We start from the raw sequence: 17,741 nt of genomic DNA, 5'->3' as shown, positions 1-17,741 counted from the left end.
AGACTAGGTAAAGAACACTGTCTAATTGTTTGCTACCAGAAAAGTCCCAATAGTAGGGTTTGTGTGAAATGTGTGCATTCTCCCAACAAGTATTGCTCTCATTGTAAACAAATGATTGTTTCATATTTTGTCTTATAGGGTCTGCGATCACACAGGGTGATGGGGAAGAAGTGAGTACAAATGAATACATCTCACTGCAAACTGAAAGCATTGCTGAAAAATGAATGTTTGTGTCTCAGGGCCCTTCTCATGTGGAAGACACTGAGGTTCAATTGGCATCTCTGGGTCGGCAGAACTGGAGGGAAAGATCGAGGGTACAGGTAGACCAGCATCACGTCATCTATTCCGCTGTGGTCACTGCTAGACCAGCATTCCAGGGTTTGAAGAGAGTAACACATTGATTTGACCGATTGACTCCTTAACAGACCATTTGTATTTTATTTAGTTGTATTACAGTACGACTACATTTTACAAAGGTTGCTCTTTAATAATATAGTACATTTATTTGCGCCTTTCAAGATACCCAAGATATTATTATTTTATCCAACTAATTCTATATCCTGGTGCCTTAATGTTTTTATTGAGATTCTTTGGAGAACATTAACAGTAACTATAAGCCTTTTCATTATTTACAGAAACACACATACATGCACGAATCAAAATACAATCTTCTTTCCATCAAGAATGGATATTCAAGGAACCATGTCAGAAGTACAGTAGTGATGTATCATTTGCCTGTATGAACACATTGGGCCACTGTTGCATAGGTGACATCTCCCTGGGCAAATCCTGGCACTCCCTGAGCAGTGGGGCGGGCATTACCAATGTACTTCAGACTGGCATAGTGCAGACCCTCTTCCTATGAAAAACATATTTATCATGATTAGAGATATTACCATCATGCCATCCAAACCTCTCAGGCATACATTTACAGTTAGATAAGGTTTAGTCCTAACTATTATGACTTCAATCATTTACAGAAGTACTTTTACCTTGAGACTTGAATTCCTGTCCACACAGGTGTTGCACAAACATTTGGTTTTACCTGAAAGAGGGAACAATTTAGTTTTAAAGGGGCAATCTGCAATTCAAACAATTACAAAAAGCTTAGCCCACCACTGCTTTGGTAAATAGCTGAGCAATGTGTCTGGAGAGATGGAACCACTCTCAAATGAATAGACAGAACTATAGATGCAAGGACTGACCAGCCATGAGATCAAATTATAGTTTTAATCATGTTTTGAAGATATACAGTGTTTACATTTACTGTGTTTAGACATTGGAGTAAAACAATCTTATATTTGGGGTTTTGATGGGGTAGGACAGTTGAACTAAGCTCATGAGGCATTTATAGGTGATATTATTCAAGAATCAATGGGTACAAATTATTATTACTTTTGAAAGTCAAAAAATGCATGAATCAACTGCAGATTTGCAAAATACTAACTATGGTTTTGGAGTATAATGTCTCTAAGTAAACTTGTCCAACTTGAGATACGTTCAAAGTATTAACTGTTTGATTGCGTTTACATTCCCTGCTGTCATTGGTGCTACCATTCAACCATAACAAGAATGTGGATTACCAAGATTTGAACATTATCTTTCTATGTTTACAATACACTCTTACTTGCTTTTCTTGTCACTGCAGCAGAAAGTGAATGTAAAATTAAAGTAACACTCCACAGCACAGTCTTGTCACGAACCGGCTCAAAGTTCGTAACAAAAGCGAGACAACGTGGAGACAAGGAACAACAAAATATATATTTATTAACTAAGGTAACCTATATACAAATAAACATAGTGTGTCTGCATGGAGAGAGTCTCCACTATGAATGTGGAAAAGGTCTATTTATCCTGGGACACACCCGGGCCCAGGTGTTTCCCATGTAGCCGACTACCCTCCCAACTCCGCCCACCGGCATCTTAATAAGGAAACAAGAGCAAAGAGAGAGAATACGGCAGACAGAGTGGGAGGGTCATCACCCCCCCCCCCCCCATAAAACCGGGGACCAACAAGGACCCCGGAACAACTTCCCAGCCTCTGCGTCCCAAATTGACGAGGTGTTACATGTTCACACTTCCACTTGCCCCAGCCAACCTCCTCCTCCCCAGACCTCAGCAACCTTTGCACACAGGAAGCAATGTTTAAAGAGGAAAGAAGAAAACGAGACCAGGAGGGAACAGACAGGAGAGATATAACCTGACACTACCAAACAATGGTCAGTCATGTAAACATTCAGGAACAGGGCACACAAGAGACCATCAACTACAAGCTCCAATGAAAAGAACATCAAGGTCCTAATTTTTACAACATCTCCCAACGACTCATAGTCACCTCCCAACGACTCATAGTCACCTCCCAACGACTCATAGTCACCTCCCAACGACTCATAGTCACCTCCCAACGACTCATAGTCAGAAGTAAATACTAAAAAATAATCTCGCTCAACCCCTCCGCTGAGCACACCAGACCACAAGAGAAATGACAATCACACTGGGCACCACAGAAAAGAGATGATATGGCGCTTCCCCTAAACCTACAATAACTCAACCCTAGTCTTCGTGTCACGGCTGTCGAAAGGATCGGACCAAAGTGTCACGTGGTTGTAGTTCCACATTTTATTAAATCCGTGAAACTTTGCAAAACATAAATAACTAAATTGACAAAACAAACCGTGATGCAGAGAGAAACAAACACTACTCAAAATATAATCACCCACAAAACCGAAGAAAAACCCCTACTTAAATATGATCTCCAATCAGAGGTAACGAGGACCAGCTGCCTCCAATTGGAGATCAACCCCCCCCCAAAAAACATAGAAATAGAAAACATAGAAAAAACACAAAACACCCCCTGTCACGCCCTGACCTACTCTACCATAGAAAATCACATCTTACTATGGTCAGGACGTGACACTTTGTGCGGATTCGTGGTGGGTAATTATGCACAATGTTTGAAAGATAAGTAAATAGGTTGATCAGAAAATTAGAAGTATCATCAGATCAATACTGTACATTTCTATATCAACTAAGTAACCAGGTTTATTTGTTATAGTCATAGGATTAGCATAAGATTGAGTTTTTATCCAGTGTAAATATAGCCTTTACCTGATAGGCTACTATTATGGATGTGTTCAAGGGTAATAAAATGACCTAAAATAAGAGTGTATTGTTTATTTACATTATACTTTATTTCCTGTGACCCCGCCTTATCTAACCACATATTTTAAACCAGTTATTTTGGTAAAAGTGTGCTTTTTAAGTACATATAACTTCACTATTGAAAAGCTGTTGTCACAGCATCTATACAGCACCAATATTGGACAATGCTACCAAGTGGTATTCTTATGTTATTCCTTTTCCATTTGTTTACTTATATGCACATTTAGCCTCATGATAGTTTGTTAGTGTCTTTATTAGTAGTCTACACTGAACAAAAATATAAAACGCAACATGCAACAATATCAAAGTAGACCTCCACTAGCCACAATTGCCTTCACATAGAGTTGATCAGGCAATTGATTGTGGACTTTGGAATGTTGTCCCACTCCTCTTAAATGGCTGGGCGAAGGTTGGAAATTGGCAGGTACTGGAACACACTGTCATACACACCGATCCAGAGCATCCCAAACATGCTCAATGGGTGACAGGTCTGGTGAGTATGCATGTCATGGAAGAACTGGGACATTTTCAGCTTCCAGGAATTGTGTAGAGATCTTTGCGACATGGGGCTGTGCATTATCATGCTGAAACATGAGGTGATGGCAGCGGATGAATGGCATGACAATGGGCCTCAGGATCTCATCACGGCATCCCTGTGGATTCAAATTGCCATCGATAAAATGCAATTGTGTTCGTTGTCCATAGCTTATGCCTGCCCAAACCGGGGTTCATCCTTGAAGACCACACTTCTCCAGCGTGCTAGTGGAGATCGAAGGTGAGCATATGCACACTGACGTTGGTTACCTGCAGTCAGGTCAAGACTCTGGTGAGCACGGAGATGAGCTTCCCTGAGACGGTTTCTGACAGTTGTGCAGAAAATCTTCAGTTGTGCAAACCACAGTTTCATCAGTTGTCCGGTGGCTGGTCTCAGACGATCCCGCAGGTGAAGAAGCCGGATGTGGAGACCCTGGTCTGGTGTAGTTACAAGTGATCTGCGGTTGTGAGGCCAGTTGGACATACTGCCACATTCTCTAAAACGTTGTTAGAAGTGGCTTATAGTAGAGAAATTAACATTCAATTATCTGGCAAGAGCTCTGGTGGACATGCCAATTGCACGCTTCTTCAAAACTTGAGACTTCTCTGGCATTGTGTTGTGTGACAAAACATGCTGTTTAATCAGCTCCTGGGTATGCCACACCTGTCAGGTGGATGGATTATATTGGCGAAGGAGAAATGGTCACAAACAGGGATCTTAACAAATTTGTGCACAACATTTGAGAGAAATAAGGTTTTTGTGCATATGGAACATTTCTGGGATCTTTTATTTCTTTTAGTTGTGTCAAAATGCCTGGATGTCCTTTGAGAGGTGTCCAATGCTTGATACACACGGCAAACTCTTGAATGTGGAAAAACCCAACGGCGTTGCAGTTCTTGACACAAACTGGTGTGCCTGGCACGTACTACCATACCATGTTCAAGGCACTTAAATCGTTTTGCCATGCCCATTCACTCTCTGAATGACACATATACACAATCCATGTCCCAAGGCTTAAAAATCCTTACTTAACCTGTCTCCTCCCCTTCATTAGCACTGATTGAAGTGTATTTAACAAGTGACATCAATAAGGGATAGTTTTCATCTGGATTCACCTGATCAGTATGTCATGGAAAGAGCAAGTGTTCATATTTTGTACACTTGTGTATATACAGTCTATAATCACCAGACAGTTTATTAGGTACACCACCCATTCACGAGAATGGATTGTTCCTACAGACAGTGAGTCACATGGCCGTGGCTTGCTATATAAAGCAGGCATACAGGAATCGAGGCATTCAGTTACTGTTCATTTGAACGTTAGAATGGGCAAAACAAGTGACCTAAGCGACTTTGAGCGTGGTATGATTGTTGGTGCCAGGCACGACAGATCCAGTATCTTAGAAACGGCCGCCCTCCTAGGCTTTTCACGCATGACAGTGTCTAGGCTTAAATGAGAATGGTGCAAGAAACAAAAACATCGTCTGCGGCAGTCCTGTGGGCGAAAACAGCTCTTTGATGAGAGAGGTCGAAGGAGAATGGCAGACCCTAGACCCACTCCAGTTTGCATACCGCCCCATCAGATGACGCAGTCTCAATTGCGCTCCACACTGCCCTTTCCCACCTGGACAAAAGGAACACCTACTTGAGAATGCTGTTCATTGACTACAGCTCATCACTAAGCAAAGGACCCTAGGACTAAACACCTCCCTCTGCAACTGGATCCTGGACCTCGACAGGCTGACCCGAGAAATGTCCATTTAAAAAAAATTGGTCAGCCAAAGCAAAAACCTGATAAAATGTATTTATATAAATGCTGTAAGTACAGAAATGGTTTGCTCAGTGGTAAATAAATATCCAACTACTCAGTCAGAACTGTGTGAAGGTTGGGGTTTGTGACAGCAACTATGTGAGCTTATTACAGTATTATAGACACTATGGCCTTGGATTTCCTATGATCTTCCATGTAGAAGAAACCTTTACCTTCTGATGACTCTTTTGTATCTTGTGAGCGTCATAGAGCAAAACATAGCAGATAACAGAGAGCTTTTAATAGTTTCTAGCCCAAACCATTCTGACTATACAGACGTTTTTGTAAAAAGACCCGGCCGAGTGATGGAGTATTGAAAACAGGGGTGCCAATAATTTTGACTCCTATCTTTTTAAGAATTTTGGTATTACTTGCTAAACAAAATCTCTTTCTCTAAAATAATATACAGTGGCAAGAAAAAGTATGTGAACCCTTTGGAAATACCTGGATTTCTGTATAAATTGGTCATAAAATTTGATCTGATCATCTAGGTCACAAGAATAGACAAACAGTCTGCTTAAACTAATAACACAAACAATTATACGTTTTCATGTCTTTATTGAACACACCGTGTAAACATTCACAGTGCAGGGTGGGAAAAGTATTTGAACCCTTGGATTTAATAACTGGTTGACCATCCTTTGGCAGCAATAACATATGCTTCTGTTTGATGCACTGATGAGAAATAAGTGCAAACTTTCCTCTATAAATATAGGGTGGCAAGCCAAGGAATTGCAGAAAGCTCACCTGACCGGAAACAGAGTCCAAAGACACAGAGGGCGCTGAACAAGACTGAGACAGGGGCAATACAGGCCAGGAGAGTCCAACACGACACCAATTCCCTCTCTGCCACCTCTGCATCTGTAACACAAACCACACAGCAGTTACCACACACCAGCCCAGGGCTAGGGTTGCTGTAGGAGGATAGCTGAGCAGAAACAGAAACCTCAAACAAATCAAAATCAAATAACATTTTATTGGTCACATACACTTGGTTAGCAGATGTTATTGCAAGTGTAGCGAAATGCTTATGCTTCTAGATCCGACAGTGCAGCAGTAATATCAACAATTCCACAACAAAACCTAATACACACAATGTCATACTCGTCGTAATGATCGGACCAAACTGCAGCGGGTATGTGAAACATCTTGCTTTATTGAAAGAAAAATTAACACTGAACAAAAGAACGACGAAAAACAGTCCTGTAAGGTACACTGACAATACACGGAGACAACCACCCACAAACACAAGAGAAAATTAACCCACTTAAATATGGCCTCCAATTAGAAGCAACGACAAAACTAACATAGAAATAGAAAACATAGAACATAAACCAAAAACCCCGAAACACACTAAACAAACACACCCCTGCCACGTCCTGACCAACTACAATAACAAAATGACCCCTTTACTGGTCAGGACATGACAGTACCCCCCCCCCCCCCAAAGGTGCAGACCCCGAATGCACCTGAAACAAACTCACAAAAACAATAACCCCAAACTAAAGGGAGCGAAGGGAGGGTGGCCACCGTCACCAATGGTTCCTGTGCTACGCCCCCCCTTCCCAAACCTCCCCCCACGGAGGTGGCACTGGCTCCGGGCTTAATCCCCACTCTAACCTGTCCACCCCCGCTGAAGGCTCAGGGCTGTAGCCCACCGCTAAAGGCTCAGGGCTGTAGCCCACCGCTAAAGGCTCAGGGCTGTAGCCCACCGCTAAAGGCTCAGGGCTATAGCCCACCGCTAAAGTCTCAGGGCTGAGGGGCGACTCTGGCTGCGCCGGACTGGCGGGCGATTCTGGCTGCGCCGGACTGGCGGGCGACTCTGGCTGCGCCGGACTGGCGGGCGACTCTGGCTGCGCCGGACTGGCGGGCGACTCTGGCTGCGCCGGACTGGCGGGCCAAGTGCTCACAGCAGGCACTGGCTGTACCGGGTTATGGAGGCGCACTGGAGGGTGAGTGCGGGGAGCAGGAACAGGGCGTACTGGACTGGGCTGGCGCACTAGAGGCCTGATGCGTGGGGCTGGCTTAGGAGGCGCCAGCCTAGTAACACGCACCTCAGGGCTAGTACAAGGAGCAGGAACAGGACGTACTGGACTATGGAGGCTTACCGGAGAGAGAGTTCGAGAAGCAGGCACATGCTCACCACAATAAGCACGGGGAGTTTGCTCAGGGCTCACCCCTGGCCCAGCCAAACTACCCGTGTGCCCCCCCAAAAAAATGTTTGGGGCTGCCTCTCGTTCTTCCCTGGTAGGCTCCGATAACGTTCAATAACTTGCCCCCAAGTCCAGTTTCTTCTCTCCATCCACTCCAATACTGACCAGGTGTCTATCTCTGCCCGGGCACGCCGCTTGATCCAGTCATGGTGGGTGGTTCTGTAACGTGGGTCGTCTAACGGGGACCAAGACGCAGCGTGTGAAGTGCTCATATTCACTTTTATTTAATTCTATATCAACAAAATGACCGTAAACAGTCCTGTCAGGTGCAACATACACAAAACAGGAAACAACCACCCACCAAACACAGGAAAAAACACCCCTACTAAATAGGACCTTCAATTAGAGGCAACAAGGAACAGCTGCCTCCAATTGAAGGTCAACCCAAGAAACTTAAACATAGAAATAGACACACTAGAATAAACATAGAAATATACTAACACAGAACATAAACCAAAAACCCTGAAACACACTAAACAAACACACCCCTGCCACGTCCTGACCAACTACAATAACAAAATGACCCCTTTACTGGTCAGGACATGACACACAATCTAGTAAAGGAATGGGATAAGAATATATAAAAATATATGGATGAGCAGTGACAGAGCGGCTAAGATGCGATAGATAGTATAGAAGAGATAGTGTAGGATACAGTATACAGTATATACATATGAGATGAGTAATGCGAGATATGTAAGCATTCTTAAAGTGGCGTTATTAAAGTGACTAGTGTTCCATTTATTAAAGTGGCCAATGATATCAAGTCTGTAAGTAGGCATCCTGACCTCGCCTTCTGGAAAGAAGCGGGTTGAACAGGCAGTGGCTCGGGTGGTTATTGTCCTTGATGATCTTTTTTGCCTTCCTCTGACATCGGGTGTTGTAGGTGTCCTAGAGGGCATGTAGTTTGCCCTGGTAATATGTTGTGCAGACCGCACCACCCTCTGGAGAGCCCTGTGGTTGTGGGTGGTGCAGTTGCCGTACCAGGCGGGGATACAGCCCGACAGGATGCTCTCAATTGTGCACCTGTAAACGTTAGTGAGGGTTTTCGATGACAAGCCACATTTATTCAGCCTCCTGAGGTTGAAGAGACGGTGTTGCGCCTTCTTCACCGCACTGTCTGTGTGGGTGGACCATTTCAGTTTGTCGGTGATATGTACACCGAGGAACTTAAAACTTTCCACCTTCTCCACTGCTGTCCCGTCGATGTGGATAGGGGGGTGCTCCCTCTGCTGTTTCCTGAAGTCCATGATCATCTCTTTTGTCTTGCTGACATTGAGTGAGAGGTTATTTTCCTGACACCACATTCCGAGAGCCTTCCCCTCCTCCCTGTAGGCTGTCTCGCCATTGTTGGTAATCAAGTCTACCACTGTTGTGTCGCGTGCATACTTGATGATTGAGTTGGAGGCGTGCATGGCCACGCAGTCATGGGTGAACAGGGAGTACAGGAGGGGGCTGTGAACGCACCCTTGTGGGGCCCTAGTGTTGAGGATCAGCGGAGTGGAGATGTTGTTTCCTACCTTCACCACCTGGGGGTGGCCCGTCAGGAAGTCCAGGACCCAATTGCACAGGGCGGGGTCGAGACCCAGGGTCTCAAGCTTAATGATGAGTTTGGAGGGTACTATGGTGTTGAATGCTAAGCTGTAGTCAATGAACAGCATTCTTACATAGGTATGCCTCTTGTCCAGATGGGATAGGGCAGTGTGCAGTGTGATGGTGATTGCATCGTCTGTGGACCTATTGGGGCGGTAAACAAATTGAAGTGGGTCTAGGGTGACAGGTAGGGTGGAGGTGATATGATCCTTGACTAGTCTCTCAAAGCACTTCATAATGACAAAAGTGAGTGCTACGGGGCAATAGTGATTTAGTTCAGTTACCTTTGGTTTCTTGGGAACAGGAACAATGGTGGCCATCTTAAAGCATGTGGGGACACCAGACTGGGATAGGGATTGATTGAATATGTCCGTAAACACACCAGCCAGCTGGTCTGCGCATGCTCTGAGGCATTGCGAGGGTTAACACGTTTACATGTTTTACTCACGTTGGCCACGGAGGAGAGCACACAGTCTTTGGTAGTGGGCCGCATCGGTGGCACTGTATTGTCCTCAAAGTGGGCAAAGAAGGTGTTTAGTTTGTCTGGAAGCAGGATGTCAATGTCCGCGACGGGGCTGGTGTTCTGTTTGTAATCCATGATTGTCTGTAGACCCGGCCACATACGTCTTGTGTTTGAGCCGTTGAATTGCGACTCCACTTTGTCTCTATACTGACACTTTGCTTGTTTGATTGCCTTATGGAGGGAATAACTACACTGTTTGTATTCAGCCATATTCCCAGTCACCTTGCCATGATTAAATGCGGTGGAACGTGATTTCAGTTTAGCGCGAATGCTGCCATTCATCCACGGTTTCTGGTTGGGAAGGTTTTAATTGTCACAGTGGGTACAACATCTCCTACACACTTCCTTGGTCAGACCAGCATTGGATAGACCTATGTACGGGCGCTTCCTGATTTAGTTTCTGCCTATAGGAAGGGAGCAACAAAATGGAGTCATGGTCAGATTTGCCAAAAGGAGGGTGGGGGAGGGCCTTGTATGAATCACGGAAGTTAGAGTGGCAATGGTCGAGCGTGTAACTCGCTCGTGAACTGCATTTGATATGCTGATAGAATTTAGGTAGCCTTGTTCTCAATTTAGCTTTGTTAAAATCCCCAGCTACAATAAATGCAGTCTCAGGATATATGGTTTCCAGTTTGCATAAAGTCCAGTGAAGTTCCTTGAGGGCCGTCTTTGTATCGCTTGAGGGGGGATATACACTGCTGTGACAATAACCGAGGAGAGTTCTCTTGGGAGATAATAAGGTCGGCATTTGATTGTGAGGAATTCTAGGTCAGGTGAACAAAAGGACTTGAGTTCCTGTATGTTGTTTATGATTACACCCCGAGTCGTTAATCAAGAAACATACACCCCTGCCCTTCTTCTTACCGGAGAAATGTTTATTCCTGTCAGCGCGATGCACTGAAAATCCCGTTGGCTGTACCGACTCCGACAGCATATCCCAAGCTAGCCATGTTTCTGTGAAACAGAGTATGTTACAATCAAATCAGATATCTCTTCGGAAAGCAACTCTTGCCCTGATTTCGTTGACTTTGTTAACTAGGGATTGGACATTAGCAAGTAATATACTCGGAAGCGGTGGGTGGTGTGCATGCCTCCAATGGTTCACTAGAAGACCGCTTCAGCTCCCTCTTCTCCGGCGACGTTGTTTTGGGTCGGCCTCTGGAATCAGTTCAAATGCCCTGGGAGGTGCAGACAAAGGATCTGCTTTGGAAAAGTTGTATTCCTAGTAGTAGTGCTGGTTGTGCTGGTAAGTTGACGTCTCTCTGATATCCAATAGTTCTTCCCGGCTGTATGTAATAACACAATAACAAGGTTTTCTGGGCTAACAATTTCTGGGGTAACGACCTCTTTCATTTTTCCACATTTTGTTACGCTACAGCCTTATTCTAAAATTGATCAAATTGTATTTTCCCCTGATCAATCTGACTTGACTAATTAAAAAAAGGTTCCTTTTTTTGTTAATACATCTACACACAATACCCCATAATGACAAAGCAATTTACATTTACAAATGTGTAAAGAATAAAAAAACTGAAATATCACATTTACAGAAGTATTCAGACCCTTTACTCAGTACTTTGTTTGAAGCACCTTTGGCAGTGTGTCACGCCCTGACCAGGTGAACTCTGCTATTTTGGTCAGGGTGTGGCATTTCTATGCTTTATTTTCTATGTTTTGGTTATAGCCTTTCTTTGTGTTTTATTTCTATGTTGGGCTCGGGGGTGATTTCCCAATCAGACAGCTGTCGCTTGTGAAGTCTGATTGGGAATCACATTTAAGTTCCTTTTCCCCCACGATGTTTGTGGGTTGTTGCCTCTGTTATTTGAGCACGTAACGTATTGGCAGTTTTTCCTTGATTTTGTGTACATGTTTAATTCTAGTGTGTTAAATAAACATGTATTCGCTCCCAGCTGCGTTTTGGTCCGCTTCCTCGTCTCCCGACGACAAACGTTACAGAACAACCCACCGAACCAGGACCAAGCAGCGGGAGGAAAAGGAGCGCGAGAGATGGGCTCGCGAGGGAAAGGAGTTCTGGACCTGGGAGGAGATCATGTCGGGGAAAGGACCCTGGCGGATGGACTCCCAGGTCGAGGAGGAAAAGCCAGCCGGTAGACGGAGTCGCAGGCGGCGGTCGAGGAGGCCCGGAAAACAGCCCCAAGAAAATTTTGGGGGGGGGCTAATGGGGTGGTCCGGAAGGGCAGAGGAAGAGCCCAGACCACTGCTCTCGTGGGGGATGACGGCGGAGGAAGAGAAGGAGATGAGGCGTTTGATTGAGGACCTGCAGAGGGAAGATCTGGAGGAGGAGCCATGGTATGCTGAGTTGCGCGCTGTGTCGCCAGTGCGCCCGCACAGCCCGGTGCGTCCGGTGGACATGCCCAGCACATGCCGTGCTAGGATGGGCATCCAGCCAGGACGAGTGGCTAAACCGGCTCCACGCTTCAGGTCACCAGTGCGTGTTCACAGTCCTGTCTGGCCCGTTCCTGTTCCCCGCACCAAGCCCACGGTGCATGTCCCCAGTCCTGTCCGGCCCGTCCCTGCTCCCCGCACCAAGCCATGGTATGCAGAGTTGCGCGCTGTGTCGCCAGTGCGCCCGCACAGCCCAGTGCGTCTGGTGGACATGCCCAGCACATGCCGTGCTAGGATGGGCATCCAGCCAGGACGAGTGGCTAAACCGGCTCCACGCTTCAGGTCACCAGTACGTGTTCACAGTCCTGTCTGGCCCGTCCCTGCTCCCCGCACCAGGTTAGTGGTGCGTGTCCCCAGTCCTGTCCGGCCCGTCCCTGCTCCCCGCACCAGGTTAGTGGTGCGTGTCCCCAGTCCTGTCCGGCCCGTCCCTGCTCCCCGCACCAGGTTAGTGGTGCGTGTCCCCAGTCCTGTCTGGCCCGTCCCTGCTCCCCGCACCAAGTCAGTGGTGCGTGTCCCCAGTCCGGTCCGGCCCGTCCCTGCTCCCCGCACCAAGTCAGTGGTGCGTGTCCCCAGTCCTGTCCGGCCCGTCCCTGCTCCCCGCACCAAGTCAGTGGTGCGTGTCCCCAGTCCGGTCCGGCCCGTCCCTGCTCCCCGCACCAAGTCAGTGGTGCGTGTCCCCAGTCCTGTCCGGCCCGTCCCTGCTCCCCGCACCAGGTTAGTGGTGCGTGTCCCCAGTCCTGTCCGGCCCGTCCCTGCTCCCCGCACCAGGTTAGTGGTGCGTGTCCCCAGTCCGGCCCGGCCCGTCCCTGCTCCCCGCACCAGGTTAGTGGTGCGTGTCCCCAGTCCTGTCCGGCCCGTCCCTGCTCCCCGCACCAGGTTAGTGGTGCGTGTCCCCAGTCCTGTCCGGCCCATCCCTGTTCCCCGCACCAAGCCCACGGTGCGTGTCCACAGTCCTGTCCGGCCCGTCCCTGTTCCCCGCACCAAGCCCACGGTGCGTGTCCACAGTCCTGTCCGGCCCGTCCCTGTTCCCCGCACCAAGCCCACGGTGCGTGTCCACAGTCCTGTCCGGCCCGTTCCTGTTCCCCGCACCAAGCCCACGGTGCGTGTCCACAGTCCGGCACGGCCCGTGTCTGGTCCACCGGTGCCCAATCATGTTCCGGTCGACGACTCCGCTCCGGAGCCTGAGCATGCCGCTCCACAGTGGTCCAGTCCGGGCCAGAGGGGTAGGGCTAGGGTGGAGGCAGGGGGAGAAACACGCCCGGGGCCAGAGCCTCCACCGAGGGTGAGGCGCCCACCCGGGTCCCCCCCCTAATAGACTTTAGTTTGGTGCGCCGGGAGTACGCACCGTTGGAGGGGGGGTACTGTCACGCCCTGACCAGGTGAACTCTGCTATTTTGGTCAGGGTGTGGCATTTCTATGCTTTATTTTCTATGTTTTGGTTATAGCCTTTCTTTGTGTTTTATTTCTATGTTGGGCTCGGGGGTGATTTCCCAATCAGACAGCTGTCGCTTGTGAAGTCTGATTGGGAATCACATTTAAGTTCCTTTTCCCCCACGATGTTTGTGGGTTGTTGCCTCTGTTATTTGAGCACGTAACGTATTGGCAGTTTTTCCTTGATTTTGTGTACATGTTTAATTCTAGTGTGTTAAATAAACATGTATTCGCTCCCAGCTGCGTTTTGGTCCGCTTCCTCGTCTCCCAACGACAAACGTTACACAGTGATTACAGCCTTGAGTCTTCTTGGGTATGACGCTACAAGCTTGGCACACGTGTATTTGTGGAGTTTCTTCCATTATTTTCTGCAGATCCTCTCAAGCTCTGTCAGGTTGGATGGGGAGCTGTTATGTGAATTTCGTTATCAATGTTCATAAACTTTAATTAATCTACTCAGTCTGCAACCCAGAGTTTGTAAGATTCTGGTTGAATGAAACAGACGAGAGTCCCAGCTTACAATAGTCAAAATGTTTATTCACGAGGGTACTCTGAAGTTCATTATACAAAGATATCCATTTTATAGTTCACTTCCTACCTACGCACATACATCCACACAAACAGTAGATATCCTACGCACATGTCACGACACCGACGGAAGGTGGCGCCCCTCCGTCGCCGGCCTACTAGCTGCCACCGATCCTCTGTTTCACTTTCTGTTGGTTAGGTCTAGGTTAGGCACGCACCTGTTTTGTATTAGTTGTTGGTGGGGGGGGGGTATTTAGTCTAGCTAGGTATGTTTGTGTTTTGTGCGTGATTGTTCTATGTTAGGACTTATGTCATTTGAGGAACGAGTGTTTCCCTCTGCCTGTGTTTTGTTTGCCTCAGAGGTTATTGTGGGCTGCGTCCCTGCTTAGTGTTTGAGCTGGGGTTTTGGAGCATTTGTTTGTATGCGCCCTGCCCTACCGTGTTCGTACGTTGTGGATGCTCATTAAAAGTGTATTCACGGATTTTCTGTCTCCTGCGCTTGACTCTGCCTCTCCTGCTTCCTTGAGCCAACCTTGACAGCACATACAGTACATACACACAAACAGTAGGTGAGTTGTGTGCTTCTCCAGAGTTCTCACCACTATGTATTACTACCCAGCGCTTCCATTCCCCCGAGATTAGAGAAACCTTGAGAAGTACTCCCTGTCCTATCATAAGTTTCTCAGAGTTCTAGCCAGGTCAAGCCAAACACAGTGTTAATTGTTCTCTGTATTTTCTTCGGCACACACATACACACATTTATCTCCCTCCCAGTCCAACCTAGTTGGACTTATGTTTAATACTTTAATTATGCATTATACATGCTACAAAAACAATTACTAATTAGTTACGTTTCAGGGTAGAATTATTGAATCGTTTTCTTTAAACATATAAAATATTTTATCAGGAGCGTCGCTGCACAGCTATTTTCAGGTCTCCCCAGAGATCAGGTTCAAGTCCAGGCTCTGGCTGGGCCACTCAAGGACATTCAGAGACTTGTCCCGAAGCCACTGCTGCATTGTCTTGGCTATGTGCTTCGGTTTGTTGTCCTGTTGGAAGGTGAACCTTCGCCCCAGTCCGAGGTCCTGAGAGCTCTGGAGCAGGTTCTCATCAAGGATCTTTCTGTACTTTGCTCTGTTCATCTTTCCCTCGATCCTGACTAGTCTTCCAGTCCTTGCTGCTGAAAAACATCCCTTTGCCGTAGGGATGGTGCCAAGTTTCCTCCAGACGTGACGCTTGGCATTCAGGCCAAAGAGTTCAATCTTGGTTTCATCAAACCAGAGAATCGTGTTTCTCATGGTCTGAGAGTCTTTAGGTGCCTTTTGGCAAACTCCAAGCGGGCTATCATGTGCCTTTTACTGAGGAGTGGCTTCCATCTGGCCACTCTACCATAAAGGCCTGATTGGTGGAGTGCTGCAGAGATGGTTGTCCTTCTGGAAGGTTCTCCCATCTCCACATAGGAACTCTGGAGCTCTGTCAGAGTAACCATCGGGGTCTTGGTCACCTCCCTGACCAAGGCCTTTCTCCCCCGATTGCTTCGATTGGCTGGGCAGTCAGCTCTAGGAAGAGTCTTGGTGGTTCCAAACTTCTTCCCTTTAAGAATGATGGAGCACTAGCGGTTCTGGAGGGGGGGGGGGGCTGTGCCCCTGTGACAACAATTTTGGACCCCCTTGTGGCCCCCCTAATTGTGGAGTATGGAATAATTTTTACATAACAAATTTTTGCTATCGTTCTTTTTTTACATCTGTTATTAGACAGTGGCAACGATGATGATTATAAACATGGTCTTTGCCTGCTAATGCCTGCAATGCAGTGAAGAAAACGATATGACAACAATAACGTCTAATGTAACTGGCCCCTCTAACAGTACAACTGGCCCCAGCTTGGCTGGTCTCAGACGATCCAGCAGGGGAAGAAGCCGGATGTGGAGGTCCTGGGCTGGCGTGGTTACACGTGGTCTGAGGTTGTGAGGTGACATTGGAGGCGGCTTATGGTAGAGAAATGAACATTACATTCTCTGGCAACAGCTCCGGTGGACATTCCTTCAGTCAGCATGCCAATTTCATGCTCCCTCAAAACTTGAGACATCTGTGGCATTGTGTTATGTGGCAAAACTGCACATTTTAGTGGCCTTTTATTGTCCTCAGCACAAAGTGCACCTGTGTAATGATCATGCTCTTTAATCAGCTTCTTGATATGCCACACCTATCAGGTGGATGGATTGTCTTGGCAAAGGAGAAATGCTCACTAACAGGGATGTAAACAAATTTCTGCACAAAATTAGAGAGAAATAAGCTTTTTGTGCGTATGGAAAAAGTCTGGGATTTTTATTTTAGCTCATGAAACCAACACTTTACATGTTGCGTTTATATTTTTGTTCAGTATACAGTACTAACATATCATTTTTATATATCTGAATACCCTGTGCACCTGGGGACCTGACCTTTGTCTGAATTTGTCTAAGTAACGCAAGGTTTTGAGACCCCATTATACACGTGTCTATTCAGTACACTAGACAAGCTAATGCATTTCTTAGACTGGGCCAAATACATATTTGACTATATAATGATGACCAACACATACCTGCAAAAGTCAGACGGATGCCTTTTCCAAATCGCATTGTCCCATCGTAGCGACCAGCACAGTAGTACAGTCCCAAATGTGCTTCTGTCACCACAATGATCTCCAAACTGTTGTTTTCCTTTGTGTCAAAGTGACCCATGAATTCCTCTTTAACTGCTGGAGTATTTAGAAAATGTGAATGCTTGGTAACAGTTAAAAGGGTAACAAGTTCCTCTGAGCGCATTTGGAACCAGATTATTTCTTTACTGTTTGTGAGGTTGCATGACAGGGAAGCATTTTGTCCAGCCTGAACAAAATGGACCACAGGTGATGCGAACAGAAGGTGTAGTCCAGAAACATCTAGAAAAGAACATTAAATAGTTTATTAAACCCATTTGCAAACTATCTATCAGTGTCGGCTGGTGGGAGACTCTATAGGAGGACGTGCTCATCGTAATGGCTGGAATGCAGTAAATTAAATGGTATCAAACATATGGAAACCACATTGACACCGTTCTGTCAATTACATTCCAGCCATTACAATGAGCCTGTCCTCGTGAAGCCCCGTCCACTAGCGTCCTCTGTTATCTATCTATCTATCTATCTATCTATCTATCTATCTATCTATCTATCTATCTATCTATCTATCTATCTATCTATCTATCTATCATCTATCTATCTATCTATCTATCTATCTATCTATCATCTATCTATCTATCTATCTATCTATCTATCTATCTATCTATCTATCTATCTATCATCAGTACCTACATGTCTGTCTTTCTATTAATCAATCTGTCAGTCAGTCAGTCAGTCTCACCATCAATCAATATACTTACAAAATAAAATTTGCAGGTAGACACACTTCCCCATAATCGCACGATATTTCACCTGTGAAGATGACAGTCTATTCACTACTAGACAACCCTAACGAAGTACTAAAGATAAAGCCTATGGTGCAGTATATGGTCATGGATT

At 46.3% G+C, this 17,741-nt stretch overlaps 1 protein-coding gene across 1 annotated transcript; it reads right to left on the bottom strand.

Annotated features, from left to right (window-relative positions):
• Nucleotides 1–415: 415 nt before the first annotated feature.
• LOC115173571 (uncharacterized) lies at nt 416–17,734 on the bottom strand. Its single transcript, XM_029731798.1, has 5 exons — nt 17,603–17,734; nt 16,785–17,123; nt 6,255–6,368; nt 993–1,045; nt 416–859 (listed from the first exon to the last, which is right to left on the bottom strand). Exons 1-5 carry the CDS (start codon nt 17,634–17,636, stop codon nt 728–730), a joined length of 672 nt encoding a protein of 223 aa, XP_029587658.1. The 5' UTR covers nt 17,637–17,734; the 3' UTR covers nt 416–727.
• Between the last annotated feature and the right edge of the window lie 7 nt (nt 17,735–17,741).

The sequence above is a fragment of the Salmo trutta genome, chromosome 34, assembly GCF_901001165.1.
Source record: "Salmo trutta chromosome 34, fSalTru1.1, whole genome shotgun sequence".
NCBI classification, from domain to species: domain Eukaryota; kingdom Metazoa; phylum Chordata; class Actinopteri; order Salmoniformes; family Salmonidae; genus Salmo; species Salmo trutta.
This window is presented reverse-complemented; position numbering and strand designations above follow the sequence as displayed.

Coding starts and splice junctions, on each gene's coding strand:
- LOC115173571 (XM_029731798.1), bottom strand. CDS start 17,636: ATGGGGAAGTGTGTCTACCTGCAAATTTTATTTT. Junction 17,124..17,602: donor CTACCTGCAAATTTTATTTT/GTAAGTATATTG, acceptor GTTCTTTTCTAG/ATGTTTCTGGACTACACCTT. Junction 1,046..6,254: donor TGGACTCTGTTTCCGGTCAG/GTGAGCTTTCTG, acceptor TCCCTCTTTCAG/GTAAAACCAAATGTTTGTGC.